This window comes from Mytilus trossulus, chromosome 12 (assembly GCF_036588685.1).
Source record: "Mytilus trossulus isolate FHL-02 chromosome 12, PNRI_Mtr1.1.1.hap1, whole genome shotgun sequence".
NCBI classification, from domain to species: domain Eukaryota; kingdom Metazoa; phylum Mollusca; class Bivalvia; order Mytilida; family Mytilidae; genus Mytilus; species Mytilus trossulus.
In genome coordinates, this window is record NC_086384.1 from 22,745,426 (window position 1) to 22,765,997 (window position 20,572).

The window sequence follows — 20,572 nt, forward strand, 5'->3', positions numbered from 1 at the left end:
GTTGCATTATAAAAAAATTTATAATGCTATTGACATTCGATTTTTTATTTTTGCTTAACCTTTCCATCAGTAATTTTCACAACAATAACATCATTTGAAGCTTTTTTCAAATACTTGCACAAGTCGGAGCACAAGCTTACATTGGTGGAAATTAGGCATACTGATTCTGTCCTACAAGCAAAATCGTTTTGAATTTTTCAATATGGAACCCTTAAAAGTCCTAAATTTCTATGTGAAAATAAACAAGAGTGCACACACTGAAATGTCTCGCCTTCTTTACTTATCCTTGATACTATCTTGATAGACCTAAATATAAAGATTTATTACAACTGTCACATAAACTCAACATTAACCAATAAAATGAAACATTGATCATTGAACCATGAAAATGAGGTCAAGGTCAGATGAACCATGCCAGGCAGACATGTACAGCTAACAATTCTTCAATACAACAAATATAGTTGACCTATTGCTTATAAATAAAGAAAAACAGACCAAAACACAAACACTTAAAACATAGCAATGGACCGTGAAAATGAGGTCAAGGTCAGATGACACCTGTCAGCTAGACATGTACACCTTACAATCATTCCATACACCAATTATAGTAGAACTATTGCATATAGTATAAGAAAAACAGACCAAAACACAAAAACTTAACTATAACCACTGAACCATGAAAATGAGGTCAAGGTCAGATGACACCTGCCAGTTGGACATGTACACCTTACAGTCCTTCCATACACCGAATATACTAGACCTATTGCTTATAGTATCTGAGATATGGACTCGACCACGAAAACTTAACCTTGTTCACTGATCCATGAAATGAGGTCGAGGTCAAGTGAAAACGGTCTGACAGGCATGAGGACCTTGCAAGGTACGCACATACCAAATATACTTATCCAATTACTTATAATAAGAGAGAATTTAACATTACAAAAAATCTGAACTTTTTTTTCAAGTAGTCACTGAACCATGAAAATGAGGTCAAGGACATTGGACATGTGACTGACAGAAAGTGTGTACCATGAGGCATCTATATACAAAGTATGAAGCATCCAGGTCTTCTACCTTCTAAAATATAAAGCTTTTAAGAAGTGAGCTAACACCGCCGCCGCCACCGCCGTAGCCGCCGGATCACTATCCCTATGTCTAGCTTTCTGCAACAAAAGTTGCAGGCTCGACAAAAATGCCAATATGAACTGATCATGAGTTTGCCATAACAAACTTGAAAGAAGTTGCAAAATAATTTACTCTAAATTCTAAATAGAAAATTTAAGTGACTTTCTATTCTTCCATTCCTTTATCCAAAGTCTTGACTTACAAATAAACAGAAAAGCAAAGTAACTAAAATATAATAACAACACTTTATTAATCAATGTTGTACAATAAAACAGAAATCGTACATCAGGTTTAGATGACAAATGTTAATGGTGTATCTTTGATGCAAAAACAATGGTTAACAAGTATTAATATGCAAGATTGAAATTAGATATTGACAAACATTTCAATCAAATTAGCTGCATATAAATATATAATATACCTCGGTGTATAACTAGAAATGAGACCATGGGGTTTGCTGAGAAGTGTATAAGTTTAAAGATAAAATGGCCCTTGTAAAAAATTTGTAATGCAAGTTTGAATCTTGTTTTCAATAATCTATGCCTGTAAGGACAATATAGGTAAAAGTATTCTATTTGCTTGTTTTATTCTGTGTGGCATCTTAAGGCATATTTGACTTTCTGGTGTCCTGTATCAATCGCAAAACTATAACAGGGTACAAACAAAATTAACATCATAGCTAAACTTAAACCAATGGTGAGCTCAGAAAATTGCACACATCTTAAAGACCATGTTGTCAATATAAACCAGCATAAAACAAAGAGGATATAGCAATATTGGCAACTCACTGTATACAAATGTTCTATGGTCATTTCAGCATAAATAAATATTCATATTTCTTTATTTGTATTCTATGTGTAACAACACACACCCAAAAAAACTCTTGTTTTTTTCTCATATTTGTATTTATTGTGACAATTACATTAACAAAACACTACAAAACACATCTTGTCTTCCCATTTGTATTTATGTGACCTTAACACTAAAAACACACACTCAAAACAGGAAGTTAATGCTGCATATACAAAGAAATATCGGTTTATTATCAAACAACAGAGTTACATCAATCAATCTGATTATTGAAGGTATTTTCCTGACTTGAGGGACTATGCAAATTACCAAAAATTAATATCCACATCAAGTGCAAATGTTTCAAATCACTTTTTCCTACTTTTCATTTTTGACAAAATGGTAGATGCCATCTTGTTCATAATGGAAATAATTATTATTTGAACAAAAACAGACATGAGGTGAAGTAGGAATTGCTTACCATCTGAAGCACCAGAGTTCATCCCAAATTCGTCGGGGATTTGAACTGATCTAACTTGAGTGCAACTTTTTAAGACTTTTTTAGTCTTTCCATAAAACTCTTTTATTCAGGCCATGGTACTGTATGTCATTCAAACATGTAATTGCACTGTTAGTGCATTTTAACTTTTTTAAACATAATTTTGTTCCTATCCCATCTTTCACTTATGAATACAGTTGTACAAATATGTAAAAAGAAATCACCTGCTCATAACAAACTGTTATAAAAAACCAGATTCTGGTAACTTTTGGAAACCATTGACAAACATGTTAGTTTAATTATTACAATTTGAAGACATGCTGCATATAATTAAATTACAGTTTCTAATTATATAGTGATAAATGTACACTCAATATTGTGTTAGTGATATCATCTAATATGAAATAAAACAGTACATGACTTTTGTTTATAAATACTTTTTATTTTCAAGATCATAGTTGAATGGTATTGATGACCAACAGTGAAGAGATAAGGGGTCAAATGAACAGTAACCTTTTTTAAGGGACAGAAATTGAATGGTATTTCTATAAACCAACAAGAAGTGCTACTTATCTTTTCTTTTTTTACATTTATTTCCTGTACTAAAAGTTCATTTTACAAAACAAACCATATATATATATATCAATTTTCCTGAAAGATTTCAATTCAGGAATAACTCTTTCAACATTTTCAAGAATTATTTAAAAATATGGCAGGTACTCAAACAAAAATTGCTTTACAGGTTATTAAAATATTTGTACTAAAGCAACTATAAATCTTCAAAAAAAAAGTAAGAAGATACCCAATTAAAAACCATAAATCAGTAATAGACAAACACCTGAAAATACACTTTTTTTTTAATAAAAAAACCCAACTCAAATGGTAATAGTAGCTGTAATATGATGTTGCCTTGGTTTGCACTTGATAAATTGAAATCGAACTGATCTACTGCAATATAATTGATAAATAAATTCATGGTTTATGTTGTGAAAAAAAAAAAACTTTCATTCAATTCAATGTTTTCCAGTTATTTGATTATTTTTACCACCAGTATATATAACTTTTTATATATTTGGAATACTGCCTTATGTGCATCTGCCCCATGTATTTTCAATTTCACATAAAATTTAAATGAAAAAAAATAATATAATGAATGCATGGTTTCTTATGTTTAAGCACTATACAATGTTGGGTTCAAACTAAATTTAAGACATTTATTTGCACCTCATTAAAATGTTAATTAAAGATACAAAAATTAAAAAAAAAAGTGTGATTAATGACCCTTATAATATGATAAACCATCTTAGTTTTTTGCTATCTTCAAATAGTAAAAATAGTAAAAAAAAAACTCACAATAAGAACATTTCTTTCTTAATGACTCACATATATTTATACCTTTCTTACAAATAACCTTATATTCACCAAAACAGGTCAAAATTATACACATAACATTGTCAAGCATTAAAAAGATTATGGCTCAGTCACATAAAAAATCATAAATATCCATATCTTTGGAGGATACAAGATGCCTTAATTACAGATAATTCTTAATTAATATTTACCTCAGCCTACTGCCTAGGTAAATATCAACTTGTGATAACACATCAATTAATTAATTAAAATCATAACAAAATTATAACACAATGTACAACTATGTTGAAATCCAAACAACAAAAATATTTTTATCAGCTTTTTATATTCCAACAATACATACACACCAAAAATCCCACTTTCAACTCTTGAATTCTTTTGTACCTACTGTAAAAGCAAAAATGTTCGTGGAGGATTTAATTTCGTTTATTTTGTGGAAAGAATATATCCATGAAATTAAAACCCCCACATAAATTTAACCTCCATACAAAACCACTTACAGTTTAAGGAAACACCGAAATTAAATCCCCATGAAATCTTACAGAGAGACAAAACCACGAAATTTTAACCCCAAGAAAATTAATGTTTCTACAGTATATATAACACAAAATATGTGTATTTTTTATCAACTTATAATGATAAATATTTATTCAAATAACACATAGTTAAATGACATATCCCCTGACCATCATTACACCAACTATCTCAATACAAAATAAACCCTGAAAATAACCTGGAATATAGCCTCAATATGGTCAGAAAAACTTTTTAAAAGCTGAAATATGGTTACAAAAAACTGAAATTGATCTAAATATGTTCTCAAGGGCTTTTCCATTAAATTTAATTAATTTCTAGGAGAAATTACTACAAGTTGGTGGTTGATAGAATTTATATTTCCCTTCATACCCTCCCATATCCAAGTTAATAGAATACCCACAATCTGCATAAAATGTATAATAGGCTATTAAAGTAATTAAATGACTTTACCAACCAACTTTAAAGAACTTGGTTCCAGATGTACTTGTTTAATAATTCTCCAGAATGTGACCATTATAGTTTGCTAGGAATTCTGGGATACTTTGTATCCCAGGAGTTTATGATTACTAGTAACCCAGAGGAATTCTACAATATTTAGTATTCAAGGAGTTCTATGACACTTTGTATCCAAGAGGAATTCTACAATACTTATTATCCTAAGAGTTCTATGACACTTAGTATCCCAGAGGAATTCTACGATACTTGGTATCCGCCAAAAACAATGACGAATGACAAAATGACACTCCAGCAAAAGAGACATATTTACATAATGTAACAAAAGAATTTCTGACATAACCCAAGTGACCATTATAATACTACTCAAAATGGAAATGTGTTACAGATACTGAAACCTTTAAATGACTGCAGTTGATTTTTTTATGTAATAAATGGGCCAAATTTCATGTCAAACATACATGAAAAATCTGTACAAAAATATAAAATCATGAAATTCAATTAAAATTCTAAGTGATTAAAGGAAAACTCCCACATATCAATTCAACCAATCAAATACAATGTTTTTTCTTTTTACATTTTGAATGCAGTGTAAACAGTTGAACAATGGTCACTTGAGATGTATGTTAATGGCAGATTTCTTGATGAATGGTACTATAAACAGTAAAATGACTTCAACTATACATGATAATGATTACAATATGAATCATGACATTTCTTCATCTGCTGAATTTCTTCGACCCATTGGACCTCTACGATTGCGACGGTCAAATGGCAAATCATCATTTCTAAAGTTTCTCGATTTTCTTTCTCTTCTCTCCAAACTCCTGAAGGGATTTGGGTCACGGTCCACTTCTTCATCACTCACTTCCATAAGATCAAAAGGAGGCCTTTCCCTGAATGGTTCACGGAATCTATCATGGGGCATGCCTCTAGGTCCATCAAAACCCCCACGACCCCTGGGTCCATCAAAATCATCAAAGTCTCTAGGTCTATCAAATCCAGGAGGACCCCTAGGTCTATCAAAATCATCACGTCCCCTTGGTCCATCAAAGCCCCCACGTCCTCTATGTCTATCAAAGCCACCACGACCTCTGGGTCCATCAAACCCTCCAGGACCTCTGGGTCCATCAAAGCCCCCAGGGCCTCTTGGCCCATCAAAATCCCTAGGTACATCAAATCCAGGAGGACCCCTAGGTCTATCAAAATCATCACGACCTCTAGGTCCATCAAAACCACCACGACCCCTTGGTCCATCAAATCGCCTTGGGGGACCATCGAACAATGGAGACCTATTAGATGGAGGATTATCCATCATTCCGGGTCCAGTTTCTATACTAGGTCTCCTAGGACCCCCTCTGTTAAGTCTCATGTCTAACAGAGCTCTAGGAGGTGGTTCATCCATATCTAAGAGTGAAGGTGGTCCTGGGCCCTTATTCATTGGTGGTCTTGGGCCATGACCATGCCCTCCTAAAGGTGGACCTGGGCCAAGCAAACTTGGTACATCATCTGAAAAATTAATTTGAAATACTTTTATGCATACAGTATCTGTTGACTGTTTAAACTTGAATGTATCAAATAAAAACTTAATCTTTTTCTATAGTACTATAACACACCCATCATATCACAGGTCCGTAACTGAATTAAAGTATATAACTATGCATATGCCTTATTTTAGTATTGGTATTGTCATTAACTAATCATTTACTTATGAACTGTATATATATATATATTTCAGGTATCAGTCATCCTTATAATTGAAGATATTAACTAGGAAGATATTGACTCTCATTTATGACTGATACCTTTCAAATCATCAGAAAAGTCATCGCTACCAAATTCTGCTTGTTCATTTTTACCATCCACTGCAAAATATATAATCTAAGTAGCCATAACTATATGATATAACCTTTCATTTCACTTAGAATGATGGATCATAATTGTTACTCTTAACTTGTTAATTTTGTCACGTTTTATAGTGTTTCCGCATGGTGAACCTTTCAATATTGTTAGCCATCTGATAAAGTCATGCCAATTATAAGATGCACAGTTTTCACTGCTTTCAAAATATTTCTTTTATTTCCGTTCTGTCTCAACAGTATACAGCAAATGTTATAAATCAATGTTTTAAAATCTGTTCTCAAAGAAATGAATATTGGCAAAGCATTATACATATTGTTGAGTTCAAAAATATAAATTTGTTGCTTAACCACTATAGATAGCTCTTCTATGGACACCTGCAGAGGGTAAAAGAATGAGAGGGAGACCGAAAGAAACATGGAGACGCACAAAAGAGAGTGAACTGAGAATCATGGAAAAGACATGGGGAGAGGCAGAAAGAATCAAACAAGACAGACAACAGTAAAGGGTGTTGGTAGTGGCCCCAATGTGCAAGTATTAACAAAGAGAATTAAGTAACAATAACCTTACCTTTAATCAATGTTATTTTCCCACCAGGCCCATACATACTGTGGATTCATTAATATTTGTTAGATACCAATTTTCGTGGATTTCGTGGGTTAAGGAGAACCACGAATTCAAATGATCATTGATTGAGAAGTTTTCTAAGAGATTGTATGTAGATTATTTCCAAAACCACGAAATAAAATATCCACGAATATGCAATTTTTCCCCAAACCACGAAAATAAATGAATCCACAGTAGGTTGTGGACCATAGGGAGAGGCAGAAAGAATCAAACAAGACAGACAAAAATTAGGGTGTTGGTAGTGGCCTCATGTGCAAGTATTCACAAAGAGAATTGAGTAACAATAACCATACCTTTAATCAATGTTATTTTCCCACCAGGCCCATACATAGGAAGTGGACCACGTCCGGCTTTCTGTCTGTGCTTTTCACTATTTAAATGTTCAAATATATTGTCTTCAAACATTGTCTGATGATTACATAAACAACATTTAAATATTTCTACTTCCCTACAAAAACAAGACCACAAAAATTAATCAAAAACAATTCTAACAAAATTCTCCACAGGCATTTTTCAGAAAATTTTATTTTTATTTTATGAGACATGTAATGAAATGGGAGTGATGTGATATCGGTTAATTGTCAATCAAAACAATAAAGTATTTACCTGGTGAGTATATAACAGAAAAAAAGCTTGTAATTCTATGCCAATACAAAGAAAATATTTTACTACTGTTATTAAATCAACCATTTTCTACATAAAAAATGCCTCAACCAAATCAGGAATATGACAGCTGTTATCAATTGGTTTGATGTGCTCGATCTTTTAATTTTGCCGTTTGATAAATAATGGACATTCCCTTTTGAACTTTTGACATGATAATTTGCATGGTAACAGTCCACATTATTCTGACTTCGCTTTAATAGTATACAGTATGGGTTCTACTCAATGTTGAAAACCGCAGTGCACTACAGATGCTAAAATATTTTGTTCTCTGATTTTGTATTTTGAGACATCTTCTTTTTATATAGTGTAGTGTGACCCCACAATTTCATTGCAAACTACCTAACACCAAAACAATAACATCATAGGGGATTTACTGACGGACAGCAGTCTAAAAGATGAAGGAATGCACAGATTTGTAAACATCATTCATTTTGCAGAAATTTAAGTTACAATTTTATTGTCTCTACAAATTCATGCATTTCTTCAAATATTCTTCAAATATTCTTACTTAGAAATATGGGGTGCATCTTCCTCAAGAAGTTCAAATCCAACATCTTGTTTGCCTTCTAACTTTAACATCTTCTTTTTATGATTTTTACCCTTGAAATGGGCCTCTGCCATCGAAGGGTGCTGGAATGCCATCTCACATATATCACAAGTATCTGGAAAGTCTATGTCCTACAAAAACATTTAGTATCAATTATCAAACAATTCCACTTCTTTACAAAACCAGCCTCAAGGGAGGCAACTCTTTCTAAAAAAAAAGTAATAGCTAATGTTAATCCATAGCTTACTAAATCTAGGTTACATGGCATGGTCAATAAAATATTATTCCCATTGCTGAATTGTTGGGGTACAGTAGAGAGTGAATATAGAAATTATGGGTACAAGTCTCACTTCAATACAGGTTTAGGTCAAACTAAAAAATTAAATGTCATATTTTAAATAATTAGATATTTTCTAAAACCTTTGAAACTGTTTGTAAGACATGTAGTGATGTCATCTGGAACAATACTGTGACTGATGCTCTTTTTTGTTGGTCTCTGATTTGTGTCAACCCTATGTGTCTAGTAATTTATGCTGGTACTGTTATTTTCTTATCAAACTCTTTATCAAATACCCTGGTACTACTCTTTTCAAAATCAAACCTTGAAATTTTAAGTTACTGTAAACCAACTTATATTTCGCAACTTAAGTGAGAAGAACCAAAATAGCATAAAAAAATCGTTGTGTATATGTAATACATGTACTTGAATCTTTCCTTATTTAACTGCATGAAACAATTTGAATATCACAAAATTAGACAGCCAGGGAATGGCTTATATTGGCTAAACACGAAATAAAGTATCCCTGAAAATAAGTTGGTTTACAAAATTACTTTTAACAAAATAAATTCAAGACATACCCCTGATTTTGTATCAGCATCCTTTTTCTCATCTTTCTCGTCTTTCTTAGGGACTTCATCAGCTTTCTTTTCTCCATCCCCATTTTTCCCACTTTCAGCAGTCTTTTTATCATCAGTTGGAATGCCAGTTTTCTTTGCTGCTATTTTTGCCAATGTGGCATCGAGTGCTGCCTGATTTTTGTATGCTCTAACTTTCTTCATGTGTGGTTTACCTTCGTAATGCTGTTTAGCTTGTAATGCATTGTTTAACTTTGTTTCACAGAGTTTACAGTACAATGGTTGTTTCAAGGCCTCAATCTTCTTGTCAAGTTCTGCTTCATCAATATCGGAATAATTGCCCTTGCTTTCCATTGGTTCATCATCTATTTTCTTCAACTCTTCTTCTGTCTTCTTCAGGTCATCCAGCTTTTCATCTTTCTTCTCCTTATCTGGCTTTAGAGGATCAACTTTAGCTATCTTGACAGGAGGTTGGGACTTTTTATCTTCACCAAGAGAAGAAGATACATTCTCAGTTTTGCGTTTAGCTTGTCTATCCTCCTTAATGTCCATTTTATTCTTATTTTCATTCTCATTAAAACTGTCTTTCCTTCCACCAAATGACCTACTCGAAGCTCTAACTGAACTAGAGTGTTCTCTGTCTCTTGGACTGTCCCTGTCCCTAGAATTGTCCCAAGATCTTTCCCTTTCATTCATTCCTCCACCCCCTCTTCCACCATGAAATCCACCTCTTCTGTCACCTCCAAATCCACCTCTCCTGTCATTGTCAAATCCACCTCTTCGGTCACCTCCAAATCCACCTCTCCTGTCAGGGTCAAAGCCACCTCTCCTGTCATTTTCAAATCTGTCATTGTCAAATCCACCTCTTCTGTCACCTCCAAATCCACCTCTGTGGTCCCCTCCTAATCCACCTCTGTGGTCACCTCCAAATCCGCCTCTCCTGTCATTTTCAAATCCATCTCTTCTGTCATTTTCAAAACCACTTCTTCTGTCACCACCAAATCCACCTCTGTGGTCACCTCCAAATCCACCTCTATGATCACCTCTTCTGTCACCTCCAAAACCACCTCTTCCTCTGTTATCTCCAAAGTCCCTTCCTCTAGAATCTCCCATAAAATCTCCACCTCTGCCTTTGTGATCTCCCATGAGGTCACCATCTCTCCCTCTGTTATCACCAAAAAAGTCTCCACCTCTCCCTCTGTTTTCTCCAAAATCACTTCCTCTGCCTCTGTCACCTGCAAATTCACCAAGTAAACTTTTCCCTCTTCCTCTATTATCATCAAATTCTCCTTTAACTCCATCATCATGTCCATATCCACCACGACCACGTCCTCCTCCTCCAAAGTCTCTTCCTCTACCTCGCCCTTCAAATCTGTCTTCTGATTCCCTTCGTTCACCACGTCCTGCAAAACGGTCACCACCCATTCCTCTGCCTCTATCAAAGCGATCATCTTGATCTCTACCACCTCGTCCACCACGACCACCACCTCTGTGTCCAAAATTATCACGATCATCAGGTCCATCATAACCACGTCCCCTTCCACCTCGACCACCTCTGAAGTCTCTTCCACGTCCTCTTCGATCAAATCTATCTTCATCTCTTGAATATTGTGAAGGGACCATGCCTGTCATAAATGGTTTGTCACTGGTATCTGGTGGACCATCATCATACATATCATCAGATGGAAAATTATCTGGTTTGGCTCTAGCTGGTGGTGGCTGTTGATAATCACCATATCCTGGCTTAATTGGTGGTACTGCTGGTCCTTGGTTACCTGGAGGATAATTTGAAGGACTTGGCCCATGTTTGTCATAATTTGATTCTGGTGGTTGATTCCCCCATCTGGATGCTGGTTTTGGTTCAACTTGATCCCATTTTGATGCTGGCTTTGCATCACCTTGATTCCCCCATTTAGAAGCTGGCTTTGGATCAACTTGATCCCATTTTGATGCTGGCTTTGTTTCCCCTTGATCACCCCATCTAGATGCTGGCTTTGCGTCAGTTTGACTTCCCCACCTGGATCCTTGCTTTGGGTCACCTTGGTTCCAGTTTTGTCCTTGTTGGTAATCAGTAGGAGGACCTGATTGCTGGTAGTCATAGTTACTTCCAGGCGGATTACTGTCTTTACCTTGTTGGTATCTTGCATCCTGCTGGTAACTTGAACTGCTACCTTTGTAACCAGTACTATTGTCTCTATAATCACCAGATGGTGGCTGACTGCCATATCCTTGAGGATCTTTTTGATAGCTGGACTGATAGTCAGTAGGACCTTGCTGGTACGGAGCCTTACTAGGAGGTCCTTGCTGGTAGCCAGAGACATCTGAGCCTTGTTGATATCCTGTACTTCCCTTGACTTCTCCTTGCTGGTATCCACCAGGTCCTTGTTGGTATCCAGTTCCTCCTTGACTTTGCTGATAGCCAGTGTTACTTTGTCCTTGTTGATATCCAGTGCTTCCTGGACTTTGCTGATATCCAGTGCTTCCTGGTCCTGTTTGGTAACCAGTTGGTCCTGGAGGAGGAGGCTGGTATCCAGTACTGGGAGGTCCACTAGGTGGCTGCTGATATCCAGTACTTGCAGGTCCACTAGGTGGCTGCTGGTATCCAGTACTTGCAGGTCCACTAGGAGGTTGTTGGTATCCAGTACTTGCAGGTCCTGTTTGGTAACCAGATGAAGCTGGAGCCTGTTGATAACCTGTACTGGCTGGAGCTGTTTGGTATCCAGATGAACCTTGTGGCTGCTGGTATCCTGTAGCTACTGGTGGAGCTGATTGGTAACCAGAAGCCCCTGGTGCCTGCTGGTAACCTGTATTACCTGGCGCTGGAGCAGTTTGGTATCCACTACTGCTCTGGGACTGATAACTTCCTGCCTGTGAATAGCTTTCAGTGCCTTTTGCCTGCTGGTATCCTGGAGCAGACTGTTGATAGCCGTAACTGTCTCCTGCCTGTTGATAAGATGAAGTAGCTTTTTCTGGTGTTGGTTCTTTTGTTTTATCTGGAGGTGGTGGTGGCTGATTTGTCCCTTGCTGTGTGCTTTGCTGATATCCAGAGCTTGTACTAGACTGGTACCCATAATTGCCTTCTCCCTGTTGGTACCAGTTACTACCCTGTTGATAGCTCGTTGGTGGGTAGCTTGATCCTTGATACCCTGTACCTTGTTGGTATGGTTGACCACTAGTTGGTGTTGTACTTGCATTGGTTGTAGGAACAGCTGCTGGTGTTGAAGTCGGCTGACTTGCTGGGCTGGGTGGTGGGTATCCAGGGGTTGTGGGCGTTGTCGGTAAGGGTGGATTAGCAGGACTTTGTTGCTGGTATCCAGTAGCCTGAGCAGGTGCTTGTTGTGTAGGAGTAGTACTACTTGTCGTTACTGGTTGAGTTTGACCTGCTTGTTGGTAGCCTGTAGTTGAGCTTTGTTGATACTGGTTATAATTAGCCCACATCTGTTGATATTGTTCTGGAGTATAATTGCCATATTGTGAATAATTATACTGAGAGTAAGGTTGTTGTGAGTTACTTGTTGAATACTGTTGACTCTGTGATGTTGAGTACTGCGAGTCTGTCGGTGTCGCTGCTGTTGAATACTGTGTTGTTGTTGTTGGTGCTGATGATGATGTTGAGTAGGATGCTGCTGATGTGGAATATTGTGACGGGCTCTGTGTTGTTGTGGGCGGCACAGGTGGCTGGGGTGGTTGCTGCTGTCCTTGATATTGGTTTGATGAATAATAATTGTATCCTAAAAAATAAATATAAAAATAAATATAAAATTCATTTAAAACTTTTATTTAATTATATAACTGTAATCATTCAATCATCCTGAAACTACTGTGACATTAAGTTAATACTCTTTCTTAAGGGACAATCAAAATTAGATAACTGCTACCAAATTATGATAACTGTATGTAGCATAACAAAATTACCAACCAACACTATCAAATATTCATGGCACAATATATTTAATGTATGTACTTTTTCCTCATCAACTACCCATGGGAAAAATATAATTTTCTGTTCATGGGTAAAGCATTGTATTTTCTGGAACAGCCCTTATATCATCCCTCTTAATACAATATTGTATCTTTTTAGAGACAACAGTAAAAATAGTAGTTTATCAAATGTAAATTTAAAAAGCAAATACATAAATAATGCAAAACATACAGTTGACAAAATCTATATGTACATGTAGCTCCTGAGGACATGGTACAAATGTAGATATAAAAACTTGGTTAAAAAAATCAATCAATGTCAGAATTTCAAGTTGCGGAAAAGTATTTTGTTTTGAGTTATTATTTGAATTTTATTTCAGCAGGTGCTTTTTAAAACCATGATAAAGAAAGTTCATTCACAACCTACATGATATAAACAAAATAAAAATGATATTCTCTAAACAAATGAAAATGATATTCTCTAAACAAATGAAAATGATATTCTCTAAACAAATGAAAATGATATTCTCTAAACAAATGAAAATTGTATTCTCTAAACAAATGAAAATTGTATTCTCTAAACTACATGTTTATACCTGATGATGAATAGTTGTCAGTTGAATATCCACTGGCTGGTTGCTGATATTGTGAATAACTTCCAGATCCCTGGGGTGGTGGTGGGGGTGGGGCAGCTCCTCCTCCTGCTGTCGCATAGCCTCCTAATAAGGAGAATGATAAAATTAGACTTCATACTAAATTTAAAGACATACATGACATAGATACAAAATAATCACTAATCATGCAAGTATTAATAATGCACAGAAATATAACCTGCTTTCCACTGAACATCTTTGAATTTTACCTGAAATTCTTGAAGATAATGCATGGTTTTACTACCATGACTACAGGTACAGAAAAATTCATCATAGGACTGTAGGACATTTAGTAATACAATCATATCAATGTATAATTATATCCCTACTAATTTTAAATATTATAGAAATTCCTGTTGTATAAATGAAGATTTAAGTGGCACCTGTTTCATCATGTTCAAGATCACTATTTTTCAACTGTTTCAGGCCCTTTTGATCCATAAACACTTTCACAACCCACACATTTGGCCCTCGGGTTCGTTTGTTCCTTTATTTTCTGAATTCATATTCAAATGCAAGTTGAAATAGAAGATGATTTTTAGATGCAAATATATTATATCAAAATATTTATAATTTCTTCAAAGAAATTTTTGACAGTTTTTAAGTACAAAAAATCTTAAATAGTTTGTGATTAGTTTGATAGCGGTTTTGAATCTTCTGTCTTTCATTAATCTATTTTGAGAAATTAATTCACAAAAAATATATTTACATTTTTAGAATGTTATTTTATCTTATTTTTAATATTAACATGATTAAATAAAAAACTATAACTAATTTTCTCTATTTAAAAAAAATAAACTTAAGGTGGTACCTAACACTACAGGGAGATAACTCTGTAAAATCAGCTTAACGTTTAAATAACGTTGAGTTGTAAAGGAAAAAATAAGCTTCTTAATGATCAAAATTGGTGTTTGTCAAACTACTATATAACCATTGTAATTTTTCTGACAAAACGGTTGGTTCAAAATTTTTGAAATTTTTATATTTTTGTTAAAGGGTCAAAGTAAATACTTTGTCAAAATTTTATGAAAATTAAACCAGCCAAATTTATTTTAGCGAAAGTGTTGGGCCAACCTTAAAAATATGTTTGTTTGCAGTTTTCCGACAGTACCTTCAGACTGAAGGGTCGGTAGGTAGGAAAAATATTTTATTTTATCAGCCAAAATACAGTTTAAAAAAGCAGTTACACTAAACCAAGTTTCTTGTGAAGAAAAAAAACAACAAACACTGGACATGCTGAAAACCAACATCAAATGAACAGGCATTCAGATAAAAAACTTTTTAACCAAAACTGAAACTTTAACATAGTGTCATTATCCAATTTATGACATAGAATATGGTATAATTATTAAATACTGGAACACTTATAAACAAGGAATGTCATTATGACTAGAACTGTTTTTAAAAGAAATATATTCAGACATGTATGCTTCTTGACTAGAATGTTTTCATGAGTAGAGTCTTTTCATCAGAAAAATGTATATACTATAGATTTATAGGACAATTATTAAAGAGTGTATTTTTAATAAAAAAAAATAACCATTGAATCTTCCTCAATTGAAAGTTTGGGGTGAAATCCATAGCACCCCATTAAAAGTAAATAGTCTGTACTGAAATGTTTTTAATGCATAAATAAAATTGGCAGCATAGCTCCTAAGGACATGTTCTAATTGAATTCACACAGGCCACACAGTTTGGGTATATTTAATATTGCAAGAAAGAGAATAATTGCAATGAGTGGGGCAGCCACCCTTATCCTAAAGGAGCATACTCATTGCAATCGAAGATAGATTTAATATAGAGAGAGTATATTTATTTTTCAAGCTAACCATTCATGTTCTCTACATCTTTGTGTAGTTAGGGTTGCTTCTTATTGATTTGGCATGATCTATATATCCATTAACATTTCAAATGAGCCCTTCCTCCGTAAAGGCGGGTTTACAGATATCTATGAAGATTTAAGTCAGGGAGGAGTGGTTTCATCTTTGTCATCTTCACAACGATTTGTAGAAGATACGCTAAACTTCAAGCTGCTGTCGAATTATTTAACTACTTAAATTGGTTCCATAAAGTCAGGCTCCACAGATTCTGAACCCGATTTGTTTGAGACAGAATGGTTATTGTGTCAGTTATGAATATCCGCTGCATCACCGTCAATGATATCATCACACATCATTACATGTGCCTGAATCTGTATAAACAGTTTACTAATAAACTTTTTTGTTTGTTATTTGTCTTAAAATTGACACGAGACGACAGCGTAAAGTACTCCTCCGTGACTTCATGGATACAGGTAAACAATTTCCATGTGCTTAATCATTAAATGGTCACATGAACGCTTGAAGGGAAGCTAAGAAAAACGGAACTTGAAATGCGTAATTGACCCAGACTTTAAATCATTTCCGGAAAGGACCCAAAGTTCCGGAACGCGTCAATAGAGGTATTAAAAAAAAAATCTTCAAATTTTAAGCAATAAAATTTTCACAGTCGGGAGGATTTTCGAGGGTCGGTCGGTAAACTGCAAACAAACAATATTTTAATTTAAGCCTTGGGTACCACCTTAATAAAGCATGATTTAAAGTTTATTCAACGCAACAACTTTAAAAGGGTGTCTACCTAGATGTGGTGCGAATGTGAAAGGGAGTGAGAAAATGGGAGCAGATGTGATTTTGGGCCAAAGGACAAACAATACTTTTCAAAATCATGGTTTTATTTTTTATAGCTTTATGACATAATATACTGTTTGCACATAGACAGGAAATTAGGATTCAGTTTTTTTTCTTGAAACCTTTTAGACTGACTGAATTTCAAAATGTCCAGTCCCTTTTGTGTTATCGAATTGTCAAAAAAAAAAATTGTTTTTAGAACTATGTGTATGCAATAGATACATGCTGCATGCAACATTGTATCATAAAATTAAGAAAAAAGAGTTTACAAGCTGAATTTTAATATATTATATACATTTTTGAACATGTTTATGGGACATAATATATGACTAATATCCCGGCAAACATAACACTTCATTGATGTATCCCTATTTGCCAACCATTTCCAGGACATTACAAAGGTTCCCATTAAATTTTGACTGCATAATAGAAGATATCTGATAACACAATAGGAAAGTGATTGTTGTACGACGTCAATACGTCAATCGTTCAACATTGTTCAAGCTGCAGACTCTAGGGTCATAAAACCCGGGTTTTGCCAACCCTTGAGATGGTAGGAGTAATACATTTTGTATAGAATAGATAGATATATATTTTTATTTTAGAGTACAACTTGGTACATATACATGAAATACAATATATTGCAGTTTCAAACATAAGCATTCAATAAAAATGTATAATTATACCAACCAGCCTTTAGAGGCTTATGATGCACTGTAAAAATTGTGATTTTTTTAAAAAGTGGGACGAGTTGGTATAAAAAGTGGGGCAATTAGGTGTGGGTCGATTTGTCAGTGGGGCAATTTATCCTGCTTCCATTGTTTAAAGTTTTAAAAAATAATAAGAATCTAATGATCCTTATGAAATCTAGCATTCTGCTAACATGTGTCAATGCAATAGAAGACAGGGCCAAAAAACAAGGGCAAACATGAATTTGATTGGGTGAAAAGACTCAACATTCATCTTTAATGCGAAACAAACATCATTGCATGCCAATATTGCAATAAAAATCTTTGGTATCAGGTCGTTCCCGCCCAAACTGATCCGTCCCAAGTCGATCCAGGCCCATACAAATAAATGAATTTTAATATAATTATACCAAATAATCTAGAAAACTTGTAATGAAAACATTTTTTTTTACCATACACCTTTTTTACCTTATAATAAAATCCCATAAACATTTATGTGAATAACAATTAATAAATATCTTTATTTGTATTCCTTATAAATATATTTTTTATTGGGGCCGCATCGACTTTAAATATGGGCCGGATGGATGTTGGGACAGATCGACGTGGGACAGGTTCACTTGGGCCCGATCGACGTGGGGCTGGATCGACATGAAAGGAATTTTTGCTACTCTTGACATGTTTCGAAGCAAATAGGTAATACACAAGCATATCAATTTTAACCAGCTACAGCAACTTGATGTGAATACTTTTATTTTGAAGATTAACAAAAACAAAAGCTAACAAGAGTGGCTAGCCAAACAGAAAGTTGAGATACCACATGGTAATTGAACCGGGCTGATGTTGTGCTTGCATTCAAAAAGCTTTCCGACAGCTGAGACACGTAAAGATGTTGATTATTCAATTGAATATTACCTGATGCACCAGAAGACATTATGCTTTAACAAGAATGCCTTGGTTTAATAGTACAAATTTCGGCAATTATCGCTGCCGTTGAATTCCCCATTAATTGTAGCTTAGCAGTAAATAGTCTGACCGTAGACCCAAATCTTCAAGTTGAAAAAATGTGATGCGACGTACAAAATTTCGCTAATGAACTTACTAATATAGGCCAGTAATTCTTTGGGACTATTTTTAAGGTAGTTCATATAATTGATTACACTGATTATAAAAATTAAACCTTTATCAGCAAATAAGGACATTTATAAACATTCTCTTTTTTTCCACAAACTGTCATTGATAGGAACTTATTTTTTTTTTATTCACGCCAAATATGCTGAGGTGAACCAGGAACATACATATTAACCCAGGGTGAAGGCTGTAAAACTGGAAAGTATCTGTCTATATCGGTATCTGTATGAGAACGTTGAAGATACCAATTCTGGCTTTTACTGAAAAGACACCTATTTACCATGTTGGAGACTGAGCAGCCTTGAAGCTCTCAACTTTATTTGTGCATACAATACTGTTTTCCAGTTGGTTCAAATGTAGTATGCGAGACTTGACAAAGAAAGTGTTCTGATATTGATTGTTTTATTAGGGAATAGTCAGTGTCTTGTGCCTTCTTCACCGTAAATTTTTCACTATATTGGCACTTACAAAATTATCAAATGTTTTAGGTTGGATTTCCTCTTATGTTTACTATTTTAAAAACAAGAAAATAATCGGGATTAATAGCTGGGAGTAACCCTCAACCACTTTGTACAGAAATACCAGCCGTTGACTTGTTTTTCTCGACTGTAGGAATTATTAGTATTAAGGCAGTTAACTCGCGCGACTAGTTACGTCAGTGAGGTTAGTCACGGGCGCGCGCAGACACACACACACACTTCTTAGAGATAAGTTTTAGTAAGCAATATGTTCATTTCCAGTATTATACAGATACAGATACAGATAGTGATGAATTTTCATAAAATTTATTTTCCAATCAATGTCCCACAGCATTTGCCGACATAACAGTTATAAGCAGAGACATACATACACAAATGTCTATGTTATCAGTCAGTCAGTGAGTATTATGAGTAAGTATATTCAAAGATTTTGGAGTAATAAGACCTTCTTACTTTTCAAATCCTTGGTAAACTAGTATATGCTTATATAGTCAAATGGGTCCTACTAAAATGCGCCCGGGAGCGCCCGGGTGAAGAAAAAGCGCCCGGGGAAGAAAAAAAGCGCCCGGGAAAAATGCGCCCGGGGAAAAATGCGCCCGGGGAAAAAATGCGCTCGGGGAAAATATATAGATATTTTATTGGCATGAGACATTTTTGTGTCGAATAAATAAGTTATGAACATTGATTTTTTTTTTTAAATTTAAACAAGTAATTTGCAAATTCAGATAACAGACATTTGTAATAAAGCACAAAAACAAGTATGAATGTTTCAATTTTAACAATAATATATGAATACTAGTTTCGAAAGATAAATAATAATGGATCACAGTTTATGCGGAATATTTATAAAATGTAAAACATAAAAAAATATGTTTTTCAAAAACGATATCAACATGAAAAATGTAAAAAAAAAATTTTTTTAAATTTCACAGATAAATATTAATTTAATCAAAATTAAAAGAGTTACACATGATAAATCAGCAAATAAAGCAGTACTATTCATGTACCGCAGTTAAAACAAGTAGGTAAAAAGCAGGAGTTTGATTTAAATGTTTAAACTAAGTATTAAAACCCTGATAAGCAAAGTCATTGAAACAGTTTAAGTTTTAGAAAAACAAATATAATAAATCTATATCAGCATCTGCATAAAAAAGTGTTCACCATGCAGTTGCAAAAATATAGACCTCAGGCACTGATTATTTTTAAATAACAAAATATACGGTTTTTTTTGGTTTTTTTTAAGACTTGATATACATTTATTGAAAATCACCTGATTACATTTTCCTTGTATAACTCAGGGAAGAATACACAAGGGGCCCTGTGTTTACAATGATCCAACGTCCAGGGATAAACGGTGGACTCTATCATAAAAAGAAATCTATTTAATATTTTTTTCCATACATAAGTTATACATTCATATTAATTACACAGATTGAGTTTGCGTATAAAATGTTCACAATATTCTACAGTAAATAAAATACATTAATAAAAGTCCCCCAAAACACACTACAATCTACACAATAATTTACCTTTGCTTATATAATTGGCATTTAATTTTTTGTACTTTTAACACCTGGATTACATTGTTATGTGTCGGTCAGTGGTTTTATAGGTCACATGCTCGACCTTGTAAATGCGTGTATTGTATATTTCTATCGTTGGATGTATTATGTTCTAAAAAGGAAAAGAAAGTAAGTACAAATT

General features: G+C 34.4%; 1 protein-coding gene across 2 annotated transcripts; it reads right to left on the minus strand.

The window, feature by feature from the left end:
- Nucleotides 1-1,358: 1,358 nt before the first annotated feature.
- Nucleotides 1,359-18,282, minus strand: LOC134693341 (collagen alpha-1(III) chain-like). 2 transcript variants are annotated; one of them, XM_063554097.1, is made up of 6 exons: nucleotides 18,174-18,282; nucleotides 13,847-13,969; nucleotides 9,333-13,060; nucleotides 8,436-8,605; nucleotides 7,555-7,631; nucleotides 1,359-6,283 (listed from the first exon to the last, which is right to left on the minus strand). In XM_063554097.1, exons 1-6 carry the CDS (start codon nucleotides 18,190-18,192, stop codon nucleotides 5,481-5,483), a joined length of 4,920 nt encoding a protein of 1,639 aa, XP_063410167.1. In that variant the 5' UTR covers nucleotides 18,193-18,282; the 3' UTR covers nucleotides 1,359-5,480. The 2 variants fall into 2 exon arrangements, with proteins under 2 accessions (XP_063410167.1, XP_063410166.1); XM_063554096.1 differs by having other exon boundaries at nucleotides 7,555-7,709.
- Between the last annotated feature and the right edge of the window lie 2,290 nt (nucleotides 18,283-20,572).